This window comes from Saccoglossus kowalevskii, chromosome 17 (assembly GCF_978046115.1).
Source record: "Saccoglossus kowalevskii chromosome 17, keSacKowa6.1, whole genome shotgun sequence".
Lineage (NCBI taxonomy): Eukaryota > Metazoa > Hemichordata > Enteropneusta > Harrimaniidae > Saccoglossus > Saccoglossus kowalevskii.
This window is the reverse complement of record NC_140657.1, coordinates 803,226-825,752: the sequence shown is the minus strand read 5'-3', so window position 1 is coordinate 825,752 and position 22,527 is coordinate 803,226. Positions and strand designations below refer to the sequence as shown.

Sequence of the window (22,527 nt, the reverse complement as noted above, 5' to 3'; positions counted from 1 at the left end):
AGTTACTCTCAACACCCGGCCACCAACGTACATCCAGCTGAAATTATTTGTAAAACGTTTGCATTGTTCTTCCCAGGCCTAAACAAAAGAGTAGTTGCCCAACCCTTTATTTTTCTATTGTTTCAAAAGTCCAAACATAAACAATGACCACTGGAAGTCTGCAAGCAGTTATCAAGTGTATTCATGGCAATGTGTCAATCGCCTGAATTCATTGTCGCCCAACATTGTTGCCACTTGCGCAACTACAGTGGTTTCAATTTCAGTGTTCTCCCCAGGCCTTTCAAGCACTGCGGGCCCGCGTCGCTTAGACAAACAGCCGCGTCGCTTTTGTTTCGCCCGCGATCCATGAAATCCTGCTCGCGATGCTTATTCACATTGTATTGTTTACAAGTGTCAGCCTCGTCTAGCACATCTTTAAAACAATAACATGTATTGATCGAAAGGTAATCCCGCTTTTGTACATAGTTAGCCTTACAAAAACAGTGATAAAAACGGAAGTCTACAAGAAGTTACCAAGTCTATCAAGGGTGCGGAGCTGGAAAACCCCAAAATACTAGGGTAGTAATAATTTGCCCATTGCGTCGGGATGGTCTATCCCGAGTTGCTGCACTGCGATTAATTGCGTTTTTACTACTTCATCGCCAGTGACACTAATTACCAAGAATTAAAAAAACAAGTGAAATTAAGTCGCATCAGAAAAAAAAACTGTAAATAAATCGAAGTAAAAATTATTCAACTGCAGACGAGACAGACGAGAAAAAAACGAACCCTGACCTCTAGAAATACCTCATTCATAGTGCGTCATTACCGAGGAACGCCACCCTAAGGCGACGTAACGCATGTAGTGACATCACAACCGATGTATGCTGGGTTACAACGGTGATTTTGATTGAGGTAACAAAGATGGCGGCGCAGAGTGCATGTTTTTCCGCGATGTTTAAAAACAACATTTCGTTGGCGATTTTGATGTAATTTCTAAGTTAATCATCAATGAATCGTTTTAATTAAGCAAACATTCTAAGTTTGTGTATTTTTAAACAAAGTCAGGGACCGATGATCGCAACAGCAGCGGTGAATACCCGTTCAACGCAATGCCGTCAGCTGACAATGTTACGGTGATCGTAGCGTTACACAAATAATAGATAGATCAATGGAAAATCGCTGACTTTAGTTTTGAAATGCCGTTGTAGAAAAAAAATGTCATTATTGATTTATTAATTTCTTCATACAGATTTTACAAATTTAACAAACAAATTCCCCCCCAAATTCTAAGTTGCATAGGGGAACAGTGCATTATGGGTGTTCGAGTACTGAATTTGGAAAGTGGTAAAAAAACAATAAACATGGCTGTCGGATTAGTTTACCGCTAGTATTTGTAATTGAATACATATTTTAGTTATCTTTTCCACTTACGTTTTTCAATTTATCAATTTTTTATGTCGAATCATCTTTCGAGAACATAGCAGATTCTTTTATTTTGTCGATTGCTAGCATTTTTTCTTGAATTCCAAAACAACGTGTGAAAACGCTACGTGTCAAGATCATACATGTGTAAATGTATCGTACCGTTCGTCGGCACGGGTGAGTACTGATGCCACAAATAAAAAAAAATATGGGTTTTATTTTGACAAACAGTTCGTTTTGGCTTAGGGGACAAATCACCTCGTATATTTTCTACATCAGTTTGATTGTGATTGGTCCAAGCATGTCTAAGATGCAGGTCTGGATGCACGCACGTACAAAGGTCAAAACATAAGCCCAAACGGGGACTAAAACGCAACACATTGTATAAGCAGTTTGTAAAAACATTATGAATAAACTATGCTAATTATTATGTAACACTAACATTTATTTTATGCTTGTACAATGTAGCTTATACATGTAGTAGTAACATCTGAGAGTGTAGATATTGTGTCACAGACTTTATACAGTACTTGCACCCACCCATACGTCTCACACACAAGTGATCTAAATAAGAATGAGAGCATACTTTGAACTTGAGAACCAACTCTAACAACAGGAACCTTTGGAGCTCTTTTCCCATGCATTTTTAATCCGCCCAGTGCTCTCCTTTGACCTTGACTAATTTCAGCATCCATGGGTTCCTCCTCTGCTATGCCAGCAGCAGCTTCACGGGCTACACGACACTTGAACTCCCTAAAAGTTTAATAAAAATTCATCTGAGAAAACAAAGCAGGTGAACAAACAAGTTGATACACGAGCCTGAATCTGACAGTCCGACCAGGGAGAAATGCGATATATCAAATGACTAACCTGTGTAAACGTTGAAGTTTTTCTTTGGGTTCAGCATTTCTACGTATCCCTTCTTCATAGACATTGTCAGCCTTCTTTGTATTGCCTACATTTTCATATTCATTTGCTAAACTCTCATAAAATATGGCAAGTTTCCAACCAATTCCCTTATTCTGTATAAACTGGTAAATCTCAATTGGATCGCTGCAGAAGTTTGCCTGAATTAAAAGCAGATTTTAATCAAGCCAGGAAAAAAGATGACAAACTGTTGACAACATGTCCAAATGTCACAAATAGGCCATTTTCAATCAAATCACAAAACAAACCTATGTTCATCAGGAGCCCATTATACGCAGTATATAAGTTTGAATACAATTGGCCCACCCATGCCCGAGAAATAGCTAATGACATGTTCAAAAATAACATGTTCAAATCTTGATATTTGGTGTACTTTGGGACAGAAATGGCTGACAGTTGGCCAAAAATTAACCAAATGATCTCATATCTGAGAAATAGCAATGAATGTACGGATTGAAGCACAGATGGCCATTACCGAAAACACAAATCCCAGTTGGGAACAATTGGTGGATTCAGTGTAACAGTAAAGCCCAGAAAATAAAAATCATCTTTATGGTGGTCATGCACATCAAAACCAATTTTCATGAAAAAATCCAAATAAAAGCACAAACCATATCAATTTTTAGAAAACAAATTGACCAGATTAGTTTTCTGGGTCAAATTAGTATGAACATACAGCACAGTACTTACAAATTTTATCCAGGCTTCTACATATCTCGCATCATTGGCATATTTGCCTACGTCTTTTACAAAATGAGAAACACATCTTTCCAACAGTAGAGGCAAATTACTGTCCCTTCCACCTTTGGGGAAATTCTGCTCAGTCCATTTAATGTATTCATGCCACACTTGCATAGGATCCTCTCCACTGTATGTCCTAATTTCAGTTTCAAACCATCTGTAGTGAAAAAAAAAGTATAATTGTACAACTGTACATACTTGAATGAGTGTGCACGGCATTATGATTACTCGAACAAGGCATTAGTTATATGATTTCTTCAGACAATGAAAAGAACAATTGTATATACCGGTAATAATGTAAATCTGATTGGAATAATGTTTATAAATTCAGGACCATGAATTTTACTTCGATTCTGCTGTATTATCATAAAGTAGAGAACATTTGAGATCATAAAGATCCCTGTACTATCATTGTTACTATTGCTCACAGTTCCTCTATCCCTGGGTCTAAAAACGTTGCCGGTATGCACAAAGCATTGTCACTTCATCAGCACACAATCGGTCAGTATTTTTGACATCGTCATTGCTATGGTTTTTTTTTTACAACTTCGTTTGTTTATTCCAAAATTCGATCTTTTTCAAATAATTTTTAATCAGGACATCTGTATATTTTAGCCGACAAGTAGTTTGTTAATTCAATATTTTACCAACAGCAACACATTTTTGCAACAAATTTCCATACCCAGAAATTTTTCAGGTTTGACGTTTGGAGTAATTGAAATGAACTCTATTTTGTTTACCCTTCTTCACAGCTCTAAACAAATATTTGTCTTCGATTTTGATATTTTATGATCGAAAAATATTTGTCACACCACATTTAATTAATGTTAAATTGGGCAATTTTTGTGAATGCTCTTTTTGATCATAAATACAAATGGCGACGTTTTGGAATGACAATGTACGCTATGCAGCAAATTTTGTCATTTTTACTAGTAAAATGTTGAATATCACAGAAAAACACAGTGAAACTTTGAAAGGGTTGACCCCTACCCTGGGTGAGAGTGCCACAGACTCAATGGGAAGGCCAATTCCACTGGCCGAGATTCATTCACTAACAAATGCGACTTTGGGGGAGCCTTGGTTAAGGTCCGCAGGTGCATGTGTTCGACCGGGCCTGGTTGACGCCAGGATAGCGCATTAAAATTGCCATTTGATTTGATGGCCACACAGCCCTGTCATGTAGTCCCAAACAGGAAATGACTTCTGTGGCAAAATGCACTGTGTCAGCACTAGCACTTACAAAAAAAAAAGTCAGGAAAGACAACAGTGACATTCAATGTCCGGAACTGTCGCCTGGCACAAAAACATTATAAAAAAAAAAACAAGCCATGCATGGCACAGTTCCTGTTAGTTATCAAATTTAAGATGTATAGTTATGTTTATAGTAATATAGCTGGAATATAACGATGTCAGGAATATGATTTTTTAACATTAAAATGATTGACATTTGTATCTGATCGTCAAACAAGTACTTTTCCATATTGAGAGATATTGCTCTGGAACAGCATTCAAAATCAGCCATTTTGAATACATGTATATATCTATAACATGATGTATAACGAATATGTAAAATTTGAATATAATCAGTCAAAGCATTTAAGAGATATGGCTCTGGAAGCCCAATCATTAAAACAAAATGGTAGCCAGTCAGCCCAATCTGAAAAATAAAATGACGTGCATCAGAAACTTGTAATGTCTAATGTATGTTATACGTTTGAACAAAATCCATCCATAAATGCAAGAAATGCTTGATATTTGAGGATTTTTTTTGCACAAAAATAGCCACCATTTGGCCACTTTGAAAAGGATTGTCAAACCAATATATTCGTATATCTAGGACATGATGTATAATGAATATTAAAAATTTGAACATAATCAGTCAAAACAAGTCAGACATATGGGTTTGGAAACCCATTCATTAAAACAAAATGGCTGCCAGACAGCCATTTTGAATCTGATCTGACAAATAAAATGATGTGCATCAGAAACCTGTAGTGTCTAATGTATGTACCAAGTTTGAATGAAAATCCATCCATAAATGCTAGAAATGCTTGATATTTGATGATTTTTTAGCACAAAAATGGCCACCATTTGGCCATTTTGATTAGGATCGTCAAACCAATATATTTGTCTATCTATGACATGATGTACAATGACTATTTAAAATTTGAACATAATCAGTGAAAGCAAGTCAGACATATGGCACGAGAACCACATTCATTAAAACAAAATGGTTGCCAGTCGGCCATTTTGAATCTTATCTGAAAAACAAAATTATTTGCATCAAGGTCCCATAATGTCTAATGTATACACCAAGTTTGAACAAAATCCATCTGTAAACAGCCGAGAAATGCTTTATTTTCATGATTTTTAGCACAAAAATGGCCACCATTCGGCCATCTTGAATCAGATTGTAAAACAAAATGATGTGCATCAAGGTCCTATAATGTCTAATGTATATACCAAGTTTGAACAAAATCCATCTGTAAACAGCCGAGAAATGCTTGATTTTTAGGATTTTTTAGCACAAAAATGGCCGCCATTCGGCCATCTTGAATCAGATCGTGAAACAAATTGACGTGCATATGTATAATGTATGTGTGAAGTTTGATTGTGATTGGTCCAGGCATTTCTAAGATACAGGTCCGGACGCACGCACAGACCCACACACACACGCACGGACACACGGAGGTCAAAACATAAGTCCCTGTTTTCGGACTGCATCCGAACGGGGATTAATAAGTCAAAGCATTTAAGAGATATGGCTCTAGAAGCCCAATCATTAAAACAAAATGGCCACCAGTAGGCCATTTTGAATCCAATCTGAAAAATAAAATGACTCAGCATCAGGAACCCGTAATATCTAATGTATGTACCAAGTTTGAACAAAATGCACCCATAAATGCTTGATATTTTATGATTTTTAGCACAAAAATGACCACCATTCGGCCATTTTGAATAGGATAGTCAAACCAATATATCTGTTTATCTACGACATGATGTATAATGAATATTTAAAATTTGAATATAATCAGTCAAAACAAGTCAGAGATACATGTATGGGTCTAGAAGCCCATTCATAAAAACAAAATGGCCGCCAGACAGCCATTTTGAATCAGATCTGAAAAATAAATGATGTGCATAAGGAACCTGTAATGTCTAATATATGTACCAAGTTTGAACGAAATCCATCCATAAATGCCAGAAATATTTGATATTTTTTTAGCACAAAAATGGCCGCCATTTGGCCATCCTGAATCAGATCGTGAAACAAATAGTGCATTTTCCGAAGTCCGCGAGGTCTTGCACGAGTGAGATTTCACCTTAACAACAGGTTGCTAAGCATGTGACAAAGGTCAAACATTCAAGCTTTTAATGGCGTCGCTCCATTCACGCAACGTGTAAATCGGCGAAAACATTCTGCCTTTTTACCGTTTGCCACGTACGAAATCAATGGATAACATCGATAAATTGACAATTCCAAAGCTCAAGGAGTTTTTGAGGAAATTCGGCGTGTCAACTTCCAACTACAGAAAGAATATTCTCGCAACGCTTGCAAAGGCAGTACGAAACCTGAACCTTGACGAAGACCCAGATTTTTCACGGTATGATCCAAAAGACGATGTTAGACAACGTCTTATCGATCTGGGTTGTGATTTCACTGACCCTCTGAGTCTTCCAAATTATTCTTCTGATTTTACTAGCGTTCCCGATTTCGGTCTGTGTGATGTGTTTAACTACTTAATGTGTCACCGATCGGATTATGACTGGAAAAAACTCGGGGCATACAAGTCTTATGAAGACCATAAGTTATATTACGATGGTCATGTGTTGGATATGGAATACACCGCAATATCTGAGAGTAGCTCTGTTGGTGCATTTCGAGCCCAGGTTAAACCTACTCAAAAAGACAAAACTTATCTTAACAAGTCAACATACAGTTTGTGGTTTCTACTGGAAAAAGAACACTCTGCATATTGTGAATGTCCTGGACGGTAAGTTGCAATGTTATTTATTTATTTTTCTATGATATCATATACCATTTTTAATTTACAAGAAATCATTTTTTAAATAAAATATAATACATGCGATAGTCTCAGTGTGCAGTTGTATTATCTATATCCACAAAGTACAAGGAGTTCCATAAATAAGTATTTTACTGCTGTGAAACAATGAGCAAAGTGGAAATTTAAGTCAATGGATAAAGTATAATTTCCCAAGTTGCTTAACAGATTATTTTTGAATTTTGATAATTTTATTTTTTACAGTGCAGATGGAGCATGTCGTCATGTGGCTGCAACACTTTATGAACTTGAGGCATTTAATAAAACATCAGTAACTGATGGTCCCTGCCAGTGGAAAAGATGACCAATGGAACATGATGAACCTGTTTCTGTTAAACGTCTCAAGATACTATTCTGCACGGTATGTTTATTTCATAATATGTTTATCTCAAAATAAATAGGCTAAATAGGAAATAGGCTTACATCCATTGATGTTGTGCTTAATGTGCAATATACTGTAAAACACTAATCCGGAACAAACAAATCTGGGGCACTTCCTAATTACACTTGACATTATTTTTATGTAGGTGTTAACTGCACATTTGGCACGCGACATACAAGTATTGTGAAAACAGGAAAACAACAATGACAAGAGAGATTCGCTAAATCAACATTTCGCTATTACGTCATTTTACCACAATTTGCTAAAATTGCTTTTTCAACATGTTTTACAGTTAGTATTTTGTTTTATAATATTATTTTCCAGCTATGGCGTCCAGAAAGAAAATAACATAGGCCAGGAAGATTTTGATCCAAGAGACCCAGTAGACAGAAAACCATTGACACAGAAGCAGGAAGAATCATTTGCTCAAGGACTCTCGCAGAGTTATTTCATAAGAAACCTCAGTATATGAAAAAAAAACACATGTTTGCAGCATTGTGAATAGGAAACCTAGTATGGTGGGGATATATCATATAAGCCAATTTTTGTCAGTGGTTAACGTTTTGAGCTCTTTAATGAGAAATGTGTGATACATCTTTGTTTTTGCAACCGGATTTAAACATTTTTCTGTACTCTTACAGATAATACCAGATGCTGCAACACTTAGCTTACTACTGCCCCTACCAGATGTACCGTACCAAAAGATGTTAAAAAAAGACCCAAATCAAGACTGCCTAAACTTATCACTTATAGTAAAGTTTCAGAATTTTTTAAAGATTTATTTGCCAGAAAATTTAGTTTCTTCTATTCAAGATCTGATTGCAATGTTTCTTGGAAACCTGACATACACACCTGAAGAGGTAAATTTCATTGACACGGAGACTGTTGGGCAGTCTGAAAACCCTACTTGGCGTTCAATGTAGAAGGGGATTTTGACAGCATCTGCATTTAAACGTGTTGCAAGTAGGGCTACAACAATGACAAAAAAAACATCTGCTGACCCATCTAAGGTAGTTGATGTAGTCATTGGGTGTGCTGCTCCACCGTCGGGGGATTTGCCTGCTTTAGAATGGGGACGAAGAAAGGAAAGTAAGGCCAGGGAAATGTATCTTATGGTTGAAAGAAAAAAAACCCAGATGCCTAAAAATCAAAGTACCTGGACTTAGAGTTTACATTGAGAAGCCATTTTTAGCCTGCTCTGCAGATGATGTGGTTTCTTGCACCTGTAAACCAAGTCATGGGACAAAACTATTAGAAATTAAATGTCCCTATTCTTTGCGACTAAAGTCACCGAAGGATGCTGCTAAAGAGAGGGGGTGCTTTGAGGAAGGTGGAAACTGGCATCTTTCTGAAAGTGCAGGCTACTATGCCCAAATACAAGGCCAGTTGGGTATTTATGGTTTGACGGAATGCGACCTAGTTATTTATACAAAAAAAGGACTTAATAATTACTGTGCCATTCAATGAACAGTACTTTACTAGTATGGTGGCCAAATTGTCATTTTTTTTACAGGGAGTATGTTTTACCAAGGCTTTATGCCATATTATAAGATGACTTGTGCTCTGTATTATGACATACTGATACAAAAATCTTTATAAGTTTTGAGGCTTGTATGTTGTAGCTAACTAGAAAATATTTTCACTTTTTATGCATTTTACACTGTGTACCCTTTGTACTGTAATAGAAAAAAATAAGTACTGCCATTAAACTTGTTTTATATGATTTAAAAAAAAAAATATTTATTTTTCTGTAATGAAAGCTCCTTTCATAATAAAGAATCATGAAAAAAAGATTCTGTGTCTTAAATGTCAATGTACTAATGACAAATATTGCTGCACAGTGTGTGGAAATTATTGCCAAGCTACCTGTTTACACATCACACGAGAACACTATCATCAAAAATAACTTCCAGTGTAAATAAAGTAATTTATAATGGCAACAATACTCATGAAAACAAGTAAAAGAACATTTGAAATAAGTAAATTTGAATAAGTACTGAATGTCTAGATATGCACACTGAACTTGTAAATGAAAAACAATAATAAAATGTGAATAAATTCATTGAAATGAAAATAAAAAAAATTCAAAATAATGGCCAGTGTAAATTTATAAGATTAAATATACATAAATGTTGACAAGCACTGTACATGAATCAGTTTTCAATGCAGCATTACAGGCATAATTTCATCTTAGACTTGCCTATTTGACCAACACATTGTCAATATTGCACAATGCATCACAGAGTTGGACAGTTTGATTCAGTATTTTTTTGGACTTCAGTGGAAATATACCTTGAAGAATTTTGAAATTTTTGAAACGTCCAATTGCTCGTTCAACATGTATTCGGGCACTTGCAATCCTCCTGGTCTTGGTCACTGCTCTTGCACTGAGTTGTTTACCATGTGCAAATGACGGTATGTTTAGTGTGGCTCTATGCAACGCCAAAAGATCTCGTATTAAAAATCCGCGATCTGCCATGACATCATCCCCATGGTTGACATTGTCAAGGAACCCACTTTCCAGCACAAGTTTGCAATCAGATATGGAACCAGACCACAAATCTGATACAAAAGTAAATGCACCAGTTGGTGATATTGACACAAGGGTCTTCAAGGTGTTGTGATGTTTGTAACTAGACCATGTGATCCTTTGTGATAAAGAATTCTGTGCAATCTATAATTGCAACTGTCTTTTTAAAATGACGAAATGTGGATGGAATTGATGATCTAATATAATCTTGTTTAGGCCACTTTATTAAAAATGACAATTCTTTACTCAGAAACTCAATCCATGTTGTACAGTAGCGACTGACTGTGGCAGGTGCAATGCCAAATGAGTCGGCTAAATGTTCTATATCCATTCCTCTTCATAGTCTGACAAGTACATTTGTACCAGTAAAAAGGCTTCATATGTTGTAAGAGCGCGACAGTGACCACCCTGACTGACTGGATTATCCTAAGTAGCAAAACAAAAATTACAATAAAATACAATGATTTTTAAAATATGATTGAACCATTAAATTATGCCAACCATTTCTTGCTGAAGTATGTTGAAGTACCATACCAAAATATATAAATTTGTCATGTATAAAAATTGAAGTGTGGTACTTTCAGTTGTTAATATGATGATGATTGTATTGTTTGAAAATGGACACTAAACCAGTGACAGATGACAAAGTTTTATATGTGCAGTAAATATACCAGTAACTGAAGAGTCAACACTAAACATTTTTTCACAATAGAGAATTTGAATCAAAACCCGTGTAAAATTTGCAAGATTTAGCATTTCTTTCAATATCCTATATAAAGAGTTCTCTTTTCATATAATTTATATCTGTGAGTGCCCTGTCACTGTAGAGTTCCATGTGTTCTATAGTTAAATCAGTCTGTGTTGATACACTGCAATGGGATGGCACAGTCTTCATTGGTTTGCACTGAGCAATCTCTGGAGTATATGTTGATATATCTAAAAAAAAAAAGTATGGTATTTAAAGGCCTGAAAAAAATCTCCCCAATTTTCTTCAATCGAAAATAAATTGAGAACCCTTAAAGACAAAATGGGTGTGTATGCAAGGAAGAAATGCTGCTTTGGCTTGTCTTGTATTTTTCATCTTCCCACAAACAGAAAAAAAATATGTTGAAGGCATGTAGTTCAGACGCAATCTAAATATAATTAGTCAAAATTACTAAAAACCATAAAAACTTACCAATAGTTACAGCAGCTTTTCTGGAATTTTTCATTGGTGAAATATTTGTAGACTCTGCTAAGGGTTCACTGGGAGATTGTGTAGCATGGTATAATAAATTACAGTTGTTGTTTTCATTACATGGCTGGAAAAGTAAGTGCACATAAACAATTCAGGTTCTCAATTTATAAAAAAGTACCAAAATAATAATAAGTTTTGTATTTATGAAAGAATTAAATGTGTCCTCAGACAACCATTGTCTGAGATGTGTCAAAAAGACACGAACATTGATAAGTATCCATTGTTCACATCTAGGTTTGTTAAAAATAAATCTTGACGCTGCAAAACATGTATATTCGTATTTAAAATAAAACTCACTGAATAAAAGAACAACAGACCTGGGCTTCTGATTGACATTTGAAAAACAAATTTGTTGAAAGAAATTCTGATAATTAAAAGTTTAACGAAACAATAAAACAATGTCTTGACGATTTCCGTTGGAAAGAAAGTGCTTACCGAAGCTTGATTACGTGGTCGTTTCTTCACATTTCCCTTACTGGATCTGTCTTTCGGTGGTGGTCAAACTTTTCTCGTTTCGAATAGTCGAAAGGCTACACCTTTTGCTGTTGCAGGAATTGGGTCTGGGTGTTCATCTGTAGGTCCTTTTCCGCCAACAAAATGAAGAGAACACACGTATGTATCCTGAGTGATACGATGCCTCCCAAAATCGTCTGCTCTGGAGCAGGCGGTGATCCAGCGGTCGCATTTACCGGGTTGCGTTTTCGGCTTTGGGAATCGAATAAAATTTATTTCAACCATCGAACATCTATCTGGATATCGGGAAGCTCTCTTGCATTCTTCGTAGGCACATCTTTTAACTCCCATTGAAGAAGTAATCAGCCGAAGTAATAGTCATATTGTTGCTGCTTTCACGCGTGTAAAAATGGCGTTGCTATGCTTTAGCGAGGATAGCTTGACCTGTGTCACGCGACCGTGGCTGGTTGTCAAGTGCGTAAATCAGATAATGCAAGATCACGCAAACTACGAAAAATGGCTTATTTACGTGCATATGTATAATATCATGTATGATGTATGTGTAAAGTTTGATTGTAATTGGTCCAGGCATTTCTAAGATACAGGTCCAGACGCACGCATGCACGGACACACGGAAGTCAAAACATAAGTCCCTGTTTTCGGACTGCGTTCGAACGGGGACTAAAAAAAGAGTTGTAACAGACAAAGCAAATCTCGAAGCCTTCGTCAAACCCAAAATTTCATAGTGGTAATTTTGTTTACATGTTTTGTTTACATAGTACATTGTAGTTGCCCAAATTTGAGGTTAAAGTAAAGTCATACAATGAGGTATCTTTTCCCTTCCAAATGCACATTCCAAATATATGCTTGAAAACAAAAATAATGACACGAAAATTCTAATGGCAATGTATCGGCGAGAGGCCATCTTTATTTTGAATAGAAAAAGTGAATAAAAATTATGATATGTATACAATACAATAAAACAAGCACAATAAACTGATCCACCAACTACAATTACCAGTAGGTTTAAGTTATCCAATAAATGAAAAAACATCAAACTCTCTAAAACACTTGACGAATAAAAGGGGCCAACCAATCAAGGTTGTTAGAAGTGTACCAAGTTGCGATCAGGGTTCTCCCCAGGGCTTATTAGCGCCGAGGGCCGTGGCAGTCATATTCGATCAGTCATATTCAGAGAAGCCGGTAGGCTGGTTGGCGATCTGCTCCGCTCAAAAACAAGCAATATGTTTTTGGCTGTTTCCATGGTGTGACATAAACGTGAAGCTAACGTCGGTTTATAACTAAATGGGCCCGTATACAGAGTTCGCAAACACCATTCAGTCTTTAGAAGTCACTTAGTTTATTACTAGGACCACAGTCACTCTACTGGTAGAGTGACTGTGCTAGGACGTATTCTGCTGTTACATTTAGGTATTGTTTCCAACTGTTTTGCAATAGGATTTTCTAGAATGAAGGCAGCATTTACAGTTCATTCAAAGTTCAAAGTTGCGTTGGGTTTACGTTGCTACAGTGTAACAATGTCGGCGCTAGTGATCTACCAGTGGGCAATGTAGCCGAAATAGGAAGCATGGTCATTTGAACACTGCTACTACAAAACTAGTAGGAGGTAAAACATTTGGGGCGAAAGTATTCAAAAATCAGTTTTTGGATATTCCAATGGCAGTGGTGGGCCAGGATTTTTTTTCCAATTAGTGACGGTACGACCTACCTGTATGAACAAAATCGGCCGAGCCGAAAAAAATCACAGAGGAGTTAAAAGCCGTCGCAGGTGAAATGTTACCACAACTTTGGGATCAAATTTCTCGGTAATGAAAAAAGATATCAAAAATTCAAATAGTAACTTTGTGCCCACACTGAAGCTGAGTAGAATGAGATATGTCTGAAGTGTTTTATCCAAAATTTGTAGGAGGAGATCAGTTTTTTGGATATTGCTATGGCAACAGTAGGGCAAACATTTTTTCCTGATTTTTCCTAATAACCAGGGTGAAGGTGTGACCTACCTGCCAAGTTTGAAAAAATTCACAGAAGAAACATTATCATACGTGAAAACACTGGAAATTACACACACACACGCACGCACGCACGCACACAAAACGACAAAAGTGATTATAAGGGCATTCCTCGCGGATAGCCAATTATTTGTGGTGATATTTTCAGGATAAATTCATTCAGTCAAACAATTATTTGTGTTTATTTTATCTTCCTGAATAGAGATGTTATGCGCGGCCTGCACGAAGTGAGACAGAGGAACAGGGCGGATGTATGGACGAAAACGCTGTGTACAGCGTTGGAGAAACAGAGTATAATTGGACACTTGAAAACAGATATGCATAGAATGGCAGTAAAAAAAGAAAAAGATTCAAAATTGGCTGAAGTTAATGATGGCATCGTGTCATCAGTTGAACGTCACATCAGTTTAGAGAGACAGGCCTTTATAGGTGCACTTCATTGCATTTGTAAACACGAGATTGCACATACGACGAATTTTGGGTCTTTGCTTGATCTTGTGCAGGACCTTGGTTGCTCATATTTTGAGCACCTTTCAAGGGCGATTACTTATATTGTTGTTTATTCAATTTATTAATTTAAATACTGATGAATATGTTGAATTTTATACCAAGAGTAATTTTCCCTCTTTCCAGGGTGGCAATGCTAATTACCGTTCAGAGAGAACTATGCAAGAAATGATTGATGTATTGGCAAGTTATTTCCAGTGATATTTATGATGATTTAAAGGGGAGCAGAGGTGTGGCTTTTGACACTCTGTACATGAAATTTGAGATCTATGAATGAATTCTGTCGATAAAAACAACTTGTATGTGCTGCGAAAAGCGCTAAATATCGGGTATAAAACGGGCTGATAAGCAGACGACAAACGACCGCTTTTCCTGGCGTCATTTGGCCTCTAGAGGGCCAGTTCAATGATGTCATCAGTGAACACTGATAATTGAACCCATTCATGCTTGTACGTCAATCCCATAGAAATGCTACTATGAAAAACCTTGTTAACTGACTACTTAAAAGTTGAAACATGGCGAAATGTTGTGTTCGAAATCCAAAATAAAAAATCACATTGTTGGATGCGAGAAATCGGCAGAAGAACTAACCTGAAAATGAAGACACGTACAGCGCTCTAGCTATAGTAAACAGTGAGTAAATATTGTTTGAGTTAAAAACAAAATTAAAAATACGTTAATATCACTTGAACTAAAGTAATCATTTCGCCCAGCTTCCCACTTTTAATCGACCGCTTATCTCTTATTTTCCGACCGGAAAACGACCACATTTTTATCATAATTTTTCTCTCACCGACTCATTAAAAACACCGACCGGTCTCTCAAACACTGGTCACTGGCACAGGAGTGATCGAAATAGTGGTTTTGAGTGATACAGTTTGGGGATACAGCGGGTACTAACTATTATTAAATTCAGAACTACTCTTCAAATCTATACCACATTGTATTGTTCGCGGACGAAACTTCACCTGTGTCCAATATTAAATAACTGACTTTGCATAATTATCATTATGAAAGGGATATATTACAATGTTGAAATTTTTAGAGCCGGTACAACACTGTAAACAAATTTGATTAGAAAAGCAGCGCACTAAGGGAACTGATCATTACCACCCAGCCGGTTTCCTGTGAGTTTGACTCTGTTTACCGTACCGACCGTTGCGTTACCGTTCCGGCCGGTGCTTTACTGTACCGACTGGACAATTACCGTACTGATAGGACCAATACTGACTATTTATCACCTTCGATTAATGAATGCATGGTAAACAAAGCGCCGGTAACTGATCGGCGCCCTGCCGGTAACCGTGAGTCATGCATGAATTAATTGGGCATTTTGCAAACAATAAGAATTTTTTTTTATGACTTGTACAACAGTGTTACGTTCTAGTCGACTAGAGGACTCGATGGTTTAATTATTTGTTTATATTTGTCAGTAGCTCACACAGTGGAAAGAAAGTCGGACAACCGTTGAAATACAAATAAATAAATTAAATAAAAAAGTCTTTCTGAAATTCTTCGCATGTGTTTTTTTCAATATATGTGTGTTATTCAAATATTCATGATCGCCTGTAATGCTATAAAACGACAGTCCTACATCGTAGCTTACCCACGACGTTGAATAAAACGTCTCAACCTGTCGCATGAATTCGATGATACATGCATAATGTGTCAGCGTGACTCGCTTGGCCGAGGTCACATGTATTTAAATTCGGGCCTGGGCGTTCGAAAATCTGTTTTGATACTTTGTTGACAATAACACGCGCAACGCGTGCACGTAGTCCAGATAAAATTCAAGTGCGTAAAACGGAATTTGACCTTGCTCTAGGTCAACATTTTTCCATTGCTTTTCGACCTCATTTTGTGATTTTGCTTATGGAATTGACCAAACATATTTACACACCCTCTCCAACAATCCCCAATGTAACTTTATTATAACAAAACAGAGTGTGCATGTGTGCCGGTATATCTCTTTTTGGAACATGTGATTGGCCCTGAAAAGGGCTGTTTGGTCTGGGGTAGAATACGATTTAGACTGGAAAGGTCGGGACTTTTTTGTTTTACAAAAAAAAATATAATTACAGCCAATACAAAGTCAGCTTGGACATTCAGTTGTGAGACATAACAAAATAAACGGTGCCAGCGATAGATTTTGCGAATGAAAGAACAAACTAAACGCAATCAAAGGCGCCGACCACTCGGGTTGGAAATAAACTAATAAAACGCGTTTAATAAATCTCGTCTGCATCTATCATTCACGCAAACGCACACACATGCTATTTTTGTATGTTGAATACGTTGGCAACGTCGTCAAATATTTAGCCCATTCACTGAATAAAAAAACATCCAAGCACACGTGCACTGGCGCCAGATAAAGGGAACAAATGAAAACAAAATTACGTCTGCATTGTGCATTTGTAACAATAACCAAAACCATTAGGTTACATGCCAAAACTACTGACTCAGGATTCATCATACACAAATATAGCCACTTTCATGGAACTGTTATTTTTGTAATCCACTTTGTCGGCTCAGTTGATTTGGGAGCACTGATCCCAATTTAAAAAAAATAAAAATATATAAAATAAAGACGCAGTTCCGTCTGTAGTCATATCCAACAGTTTACATGGATGTACTGGGAGCTCCATGGTCTCACAAAAATCATGTGTAGCATTATCACGCGCAACTTGAATGTAAATATTATGCAATAATACTAGTAATGGTAAAGTTTAATCTCTGACAAATAAAAAGACGCAACAAATTGCCCTGGTGGTGTATTTGACCTCGAAAGCTACCGCATAGCAAACATGAACAAAATGATTTATAAACAGACTATAACTACAAACTAAACAAATTCTACTCAAATTAATTCTACAGTTTTGCTTTCTCTGGCGATCCTGTGCATAAAACAGAAATTTAAACAGGTCGGCATTTTACCGGTAAACCGGAAAATCAATGCATAAATTAACTTGTCAGAAGTGTGAATTGCCTCCTGCCAGTACGGTAACGGCCTTGCCGGTACAGCTAATGACCTTCGGGTATGGTAAAGAACCGACCTGAACAGTGAAGAACAGGCCGGTACGGTAAAGCAGCGGCTGGTACGGTAAAGAAACGCATGCCGCAGGAAACTCTCAGGAAACCGGCTTGGTGGTAATGATCAGTTCCCTAAGTAAACGACCTCAAAATATACAAGTTTGCGTACAGCACCGTCAGAACTAATAACAATTTTACAAGATCGACGCGCGGAGCATGAAAGAAAAAGATTGCTAAGGTAACGCGCCTGTTCAGTGCGTGACTTGGGGGTCAAACTTTGGTCAACACACACTTGATGTCAGCATCGCCGTGCAGTAAGTTACGCAATGAAGTACTTAAAGTTCAATTGCTTCCCAAAATGATATCGTTGATCAGTCAGTCTTTTGCAAAATATTATAACTAGTTTCCAAGCATTTGATGCAGCCAGATTTATTTAACTTTGTGGCAATATAATCTTTTTAATTTCCCAGTCCTTTCTGTTCATTCATTGTCTTGACAATATACGTGAATTGCTGTGCGAGCCTTTCGTACCCGACCGCGGTCAGACGGCGTCATGACATCTATGCATAAAAGGCAGGCGACCTGCGGCTGTTTGATTTCCTACTCTCTCCTAAGCTAACGATTGGTGAGAATGGTTATTAATATATTACCCGATGTACTTGTAAATCGGACAGTCATACCGCAATTGTGTTGAAACATTTTTGGGGCAGTAAGTAATGTCAGAATATTGTTTAAAATAAAATATTCAATACCAATCAAATCTAAGTCAAAGGGCCAAATTGCGTGCATATAATTATAGATAGTTAAAAACTAAATATATTTGAATTTTTGACGGCTATTCGACATTTGTGCAAACCAGAATAAAAAAAGGTAGTGTATACAATAGCGATATGACAGATATCATGGCATTTGTTTACAATATTGTATCGGCTATAGTATTGGATACAGATGAAGTTGTTCGCGAACGATACAGAGTGGTATAGATTTGAAGAGCCGTTCAGAATTTATAATACCCGGTAGTTAACATTCGTTGTATATCCCCAAACATTTGACTACTCCTGTGCCGGTGACCAGTGTTTGGGCGAGCGGTCAGTGTTTTTAATAAGAAATGATTATAAAAAGTTATAAAGAAGTGTTTCCAAATATGCACAAGCTAGCTGCCATTGCTCTCATCATTCCAATGAAATTTTCTACTTGTTTATTAATTGACGATGCATATTACCCACTCATACAATCATTTCTGGTCAAATCTGACCAAATTACAAACTCGTAAATGAGGGACGACACATCACAATAAATTATACACTTGTATTGAAACAATTGAGTCAGTTGTACTGTAGAAAAAGACTGAAAAAGTCGGGACTTCTTCTTTGTTTTACAAAAAGAAATAATTGTTTTAAGTCTTTTTAGCGTGTTTGCGAAAACTAACATGACAGCAAGAGAAATCACCACTGGGTGCATCTGCGGGCATTTGACTGCTAAATTTTAATTAAAATGTAAAATACAACAATGAATTGCAGCAGCCAATCATTACCGTTAAAATCCTATTATAAACCGCATACCTAATAGTAACTGCATCCCTGTTTTCGGCTTCAGTGTTAAAGAGTTCTCAACAAAAATTGAAAACATGAAAAGTACCTATTACTAACCGCACCCCAATTCAACAAGACCGTGACCGACTTTGTTTCAACGAGCTGGTACATTGTTCCTAATCCTATTCATTTGTTTCGACAACGTGCCTAAAAATATTCACACCTATTTATTGTTCAGTAGTGTTAGGATGTCAAACATGCAGTGAAACTGCTTTTGTCTTGTGACAACTTTTGTCAATACTCATTATGAATACGTCAGTGTGTCGCAAGTTTTCGACAATGAGCTGTTTTCACCGAAAAACTGTTAAATTCTTTTTCAATGCTCAGTTTATCTTTCGAAAACAACTAGTTTCTTGATTTAAAAACAAGTCATGTTGTTTTTCCATGGAAATCAAAGCCAAAAGATCGCACTACATTATCGGTAAATCGCTTCCGGGTTTCGTTCACCATGAAGTCGGTGACCTGTTATTAACATAATTAAATGAACTAAGATAATTTGAACAAGATAATTGGTTAATTAGCGACTTGACCTACCCGGTCAAGTAATGTCTCGTGTGCATTCAAACTACATGGCGGATGTCGCATCGATCGTTTACATGTGACCGAAATAATTCGCTTACGGTGAAACTAAGTTGAATTTTACTTGCATTTGATAACAATTCAACGAATTTATTTTTCGTGCATTGTTATAATCACTACTGAGTAATAATCAACATTTTCAACAGTTCGAAAACAAATAAGTTATTGACTTGTGAGCAGAAGCATGGCCGGATTGCGTTACCGTACCCATGGTACCGTACCTTTTTTTAGTGCCGTACCATGATCATTTTCTACTAAGCAATGCATTAATGTTTGTTTTTATTTGAAACTCCTGTCAGAATATACTTTCCGTTACGAAGAAAATAAAAAAAAATGCATATTACATTAAATATACCGAGTATTTTTTTTTTCATGTGAACAGTTTTTTTGTGACGTGACGCTTATCACTCTTCCCTGACATCTAAATTGGAGTTACGCTTATACTCAAAAGATTGTACGGTGTATTGTTTGTTTTGTGCAAGTGATGTGGGGAAAAAATGACCATACCCATTTAGTGATTGCTACCCCAGACCATTCGTCCCGGTGTTATCGCTATCGCCACACGAGACTCCAGCTTGTCTCCTATACAATTTGACTGCGCACATCCAGAAAGTAGATGTAGCTGTGATTGGTGGAATACTAATGAGTTGAGTGTCAATCAAACGCCCACGCTATCTTTAGTAAACAAAGTCACGTGACACGCGCCATTTTAGTTTTGATTAGTTCATCGGATCGGAGTGTCGGTGCTCGCCATCCATAAATCAAATCAAAATGATTTCTAATTGGAAATGGCATATTTTCATCAAACTCCTTTTCAACATCATGGTTGTTAATGTCCGTCACGTCGCTAAGTACATTTGAACTGCGGTCATCATTGCAAATTGAATGTGAGAAAGTTATGGAACGTCGTTTTGAACTTGAACGTGGTCGGGCAGGCGATTTCAAGGCAGCACGCTTAACCCTTTCGTTCACAGGTTGGGAGATATTAGAATGACTGACAATTTCACGCAACTGTTTTACATTATTGGCGGATTTTTCTGCGCTATCAATCTTTCTCTTACAAACTAGACATAGATGAGACGACAGAGTCGCTCCTTTCACAACGTCGCACTGGATCAAATTGGAAAGACGATTTCCATAAGTTATCCCTCCTGCTTTTCCTGGCTTGAATAAATTCACACACGACTTTAACTGTCCACAAACTGGAAGACTACACGAACACAGTCTACAATAGTCGTCCGCAACAATATGTATGTATTTCTTCGGTGTACTGATGCACGAATGCACCGTGACACGGTGTTTCTCGGGTGTCGCCATCGCTGAGAATGCCGCCGGCGCAATTTTTCACCCAACTCGCGATTCTGTTTTGCAACATTTTATCAATATTCCCTTTGACAAAATCGCCGACAAAAGCACCACTTTGCTGATCTTTTGTTCTATAATTCTTAATGCAAACACCGACCCTAGTAATAATTAGTAACGTCGCCTAGTACATATGAACGGTCGTCATTGCAAATCGAACATCCTTTTGAAATTTGGACGTCGGGCAGGCGATTTCAAGGCACCGCACTTAAATATTAGCAACATATTTTTCTGAGCGGTTGTTTATTCTCTTTCAAACGAGACATAAATGTGACGACATAGTCGATCCCTTACCACCGCTAAGAATGCCGCAATGTTTCGTTCGTTTTGCAACATGCCACAAATTGTCGAAAAAAACACCACTTCGACGGAAGCTTGCGTAATAAGGGGGTTAAAACAAGAAAACAAATGCCATGTTTAATACATATCGACCTATTTTACTTGCGAAAGATAACGGAACATGAACTCGTTTCGTGCGACTTCGGAACCCGAAGGAACACACCAACAACGTTGAATTTACCCGCTATCTTCCAAATATGGTATATTAATTTATTCAGTTGTTTATTTAGAGTGACGTCCGCGGTCGAATGCGATTGGCTATCGATGTCAGTGCAAAGGTCATATGAATATTAAAATTAAGTGGGCGGAAGGAAAATTGTATAGGAGACAAGCTGGAGTCTCGTGTGGCGATAGCGATAACACCGGGACGAATGGTCTGGGGTAAGTGATTGCAATATGTCCCTAATATAAACCGCACCCCGAACTTGAGCTGTTGATCCCAATTTTTTATTTGATACATTGTAATATAAACCGTGGTTTATAATAGGATTTTAACGGTAGTCCCATTCTTACTAAGTTATATAAAAATCGTTTTAATGCTTCTTGAGATATAACTGAAATAGCTTAAAATTCACACATTATTATGCAGAAGAGCTCATTAATATGCATGGGTGTCAACCAAAAACTAATCAAATCTGCGCATTGCCCCAGACAAGCTATATACCAAGTTTCATTGAAATCTGAACATTGGTTCTTGAGATATCGATGGAACAGACACACACAGACAGACACACTAACTGCAGACTCTTTTTGTGCTTCGCACACGGGAGTCAAAAAAACTTATTCAATATAGAAGTTGGGAATAGGCCATTACCACGCATTGTTGACACTGTTTTGTCGTTGAAAATTGCAGTTTTACAACGCGAGATGAAAGACTTAAAAACTGATTATCTACTTACTGTAACCGTTGCTGAATAAGGACATTACTTTGTTGATGATTCTCACCGACTCCGCTTGGTTGTAATGCCGTTGTAATATTGGTCAATTTTCGACCTTGTCGAATGGGTTGAACGTTCTCTTTGCTTAACTCCCACTCTTCGTTACATTCCTCCATTCTTACAGTGTTCATAAAAACGTCTACAAGGGATTAATGCACTCACAAAATGTCGTGCAAATAATACCACAAACAAAATTTGAAAACCCCGCACTGCGCAAGCGCACTTTCCACTGTACCCACAATGCAACTCACACGCTCACTCGATGGATTTACTGAAAGTTTGTTGTATTGAATTAGATTATGCTGTTTAATAAACATGAATATGTGATACGTTTCCCTCTAATTCAGATATCTTGCTCAAAAAAGCTGAACGGCCAGCATATATTCTGTTTCAGAGACATCGCAAAGAACTG

The 22,527-nt window shown here is 37.1% G+C and overlaps 1 protein-coding gene and 1 pseudogene across 1 annotated transcript in view; both read right to left on the bottom strand.

Annotated features, from left to right (window-relative positions):
• LOC100369016 (uncharacterized) overlaps window positions 1-22,358 on the bottom strand; it is a 47,000-nt gene extending 24,642 nt beyond the window's left edge. The window contains exons 1-4 of the mRNA XM_085492357.1: window positions 22,077-22,358; window positions 3,022-3,229; window positions 2,275-2,471; window positions 1,991-2,157 (exon numbers count right to left, since the gene is read on the bottom strand). Coding sequence (XP_085348483.1) covers window positions 1,991-2,157; window positions 2,275-2,471; window positions 3,022-3,229; window positions 22,077-22,246 — 742 coding nt within the window. The 5' untranslated portion in view covers window positions 22,247-22,358. The remainder of the gene's footprint in view (window positions 1-1,990; window positions 2,158-2,274; window positions 2,472-3,021; window positions 3,230-22,076) is intronic.
• Window positions 9,719-12,089, bottom strand: LOC144345238 (uncharacterized; annotated as a pseudogene).
• Window positions 22,359-22,527: the final 169 nt, after the last annotated feature.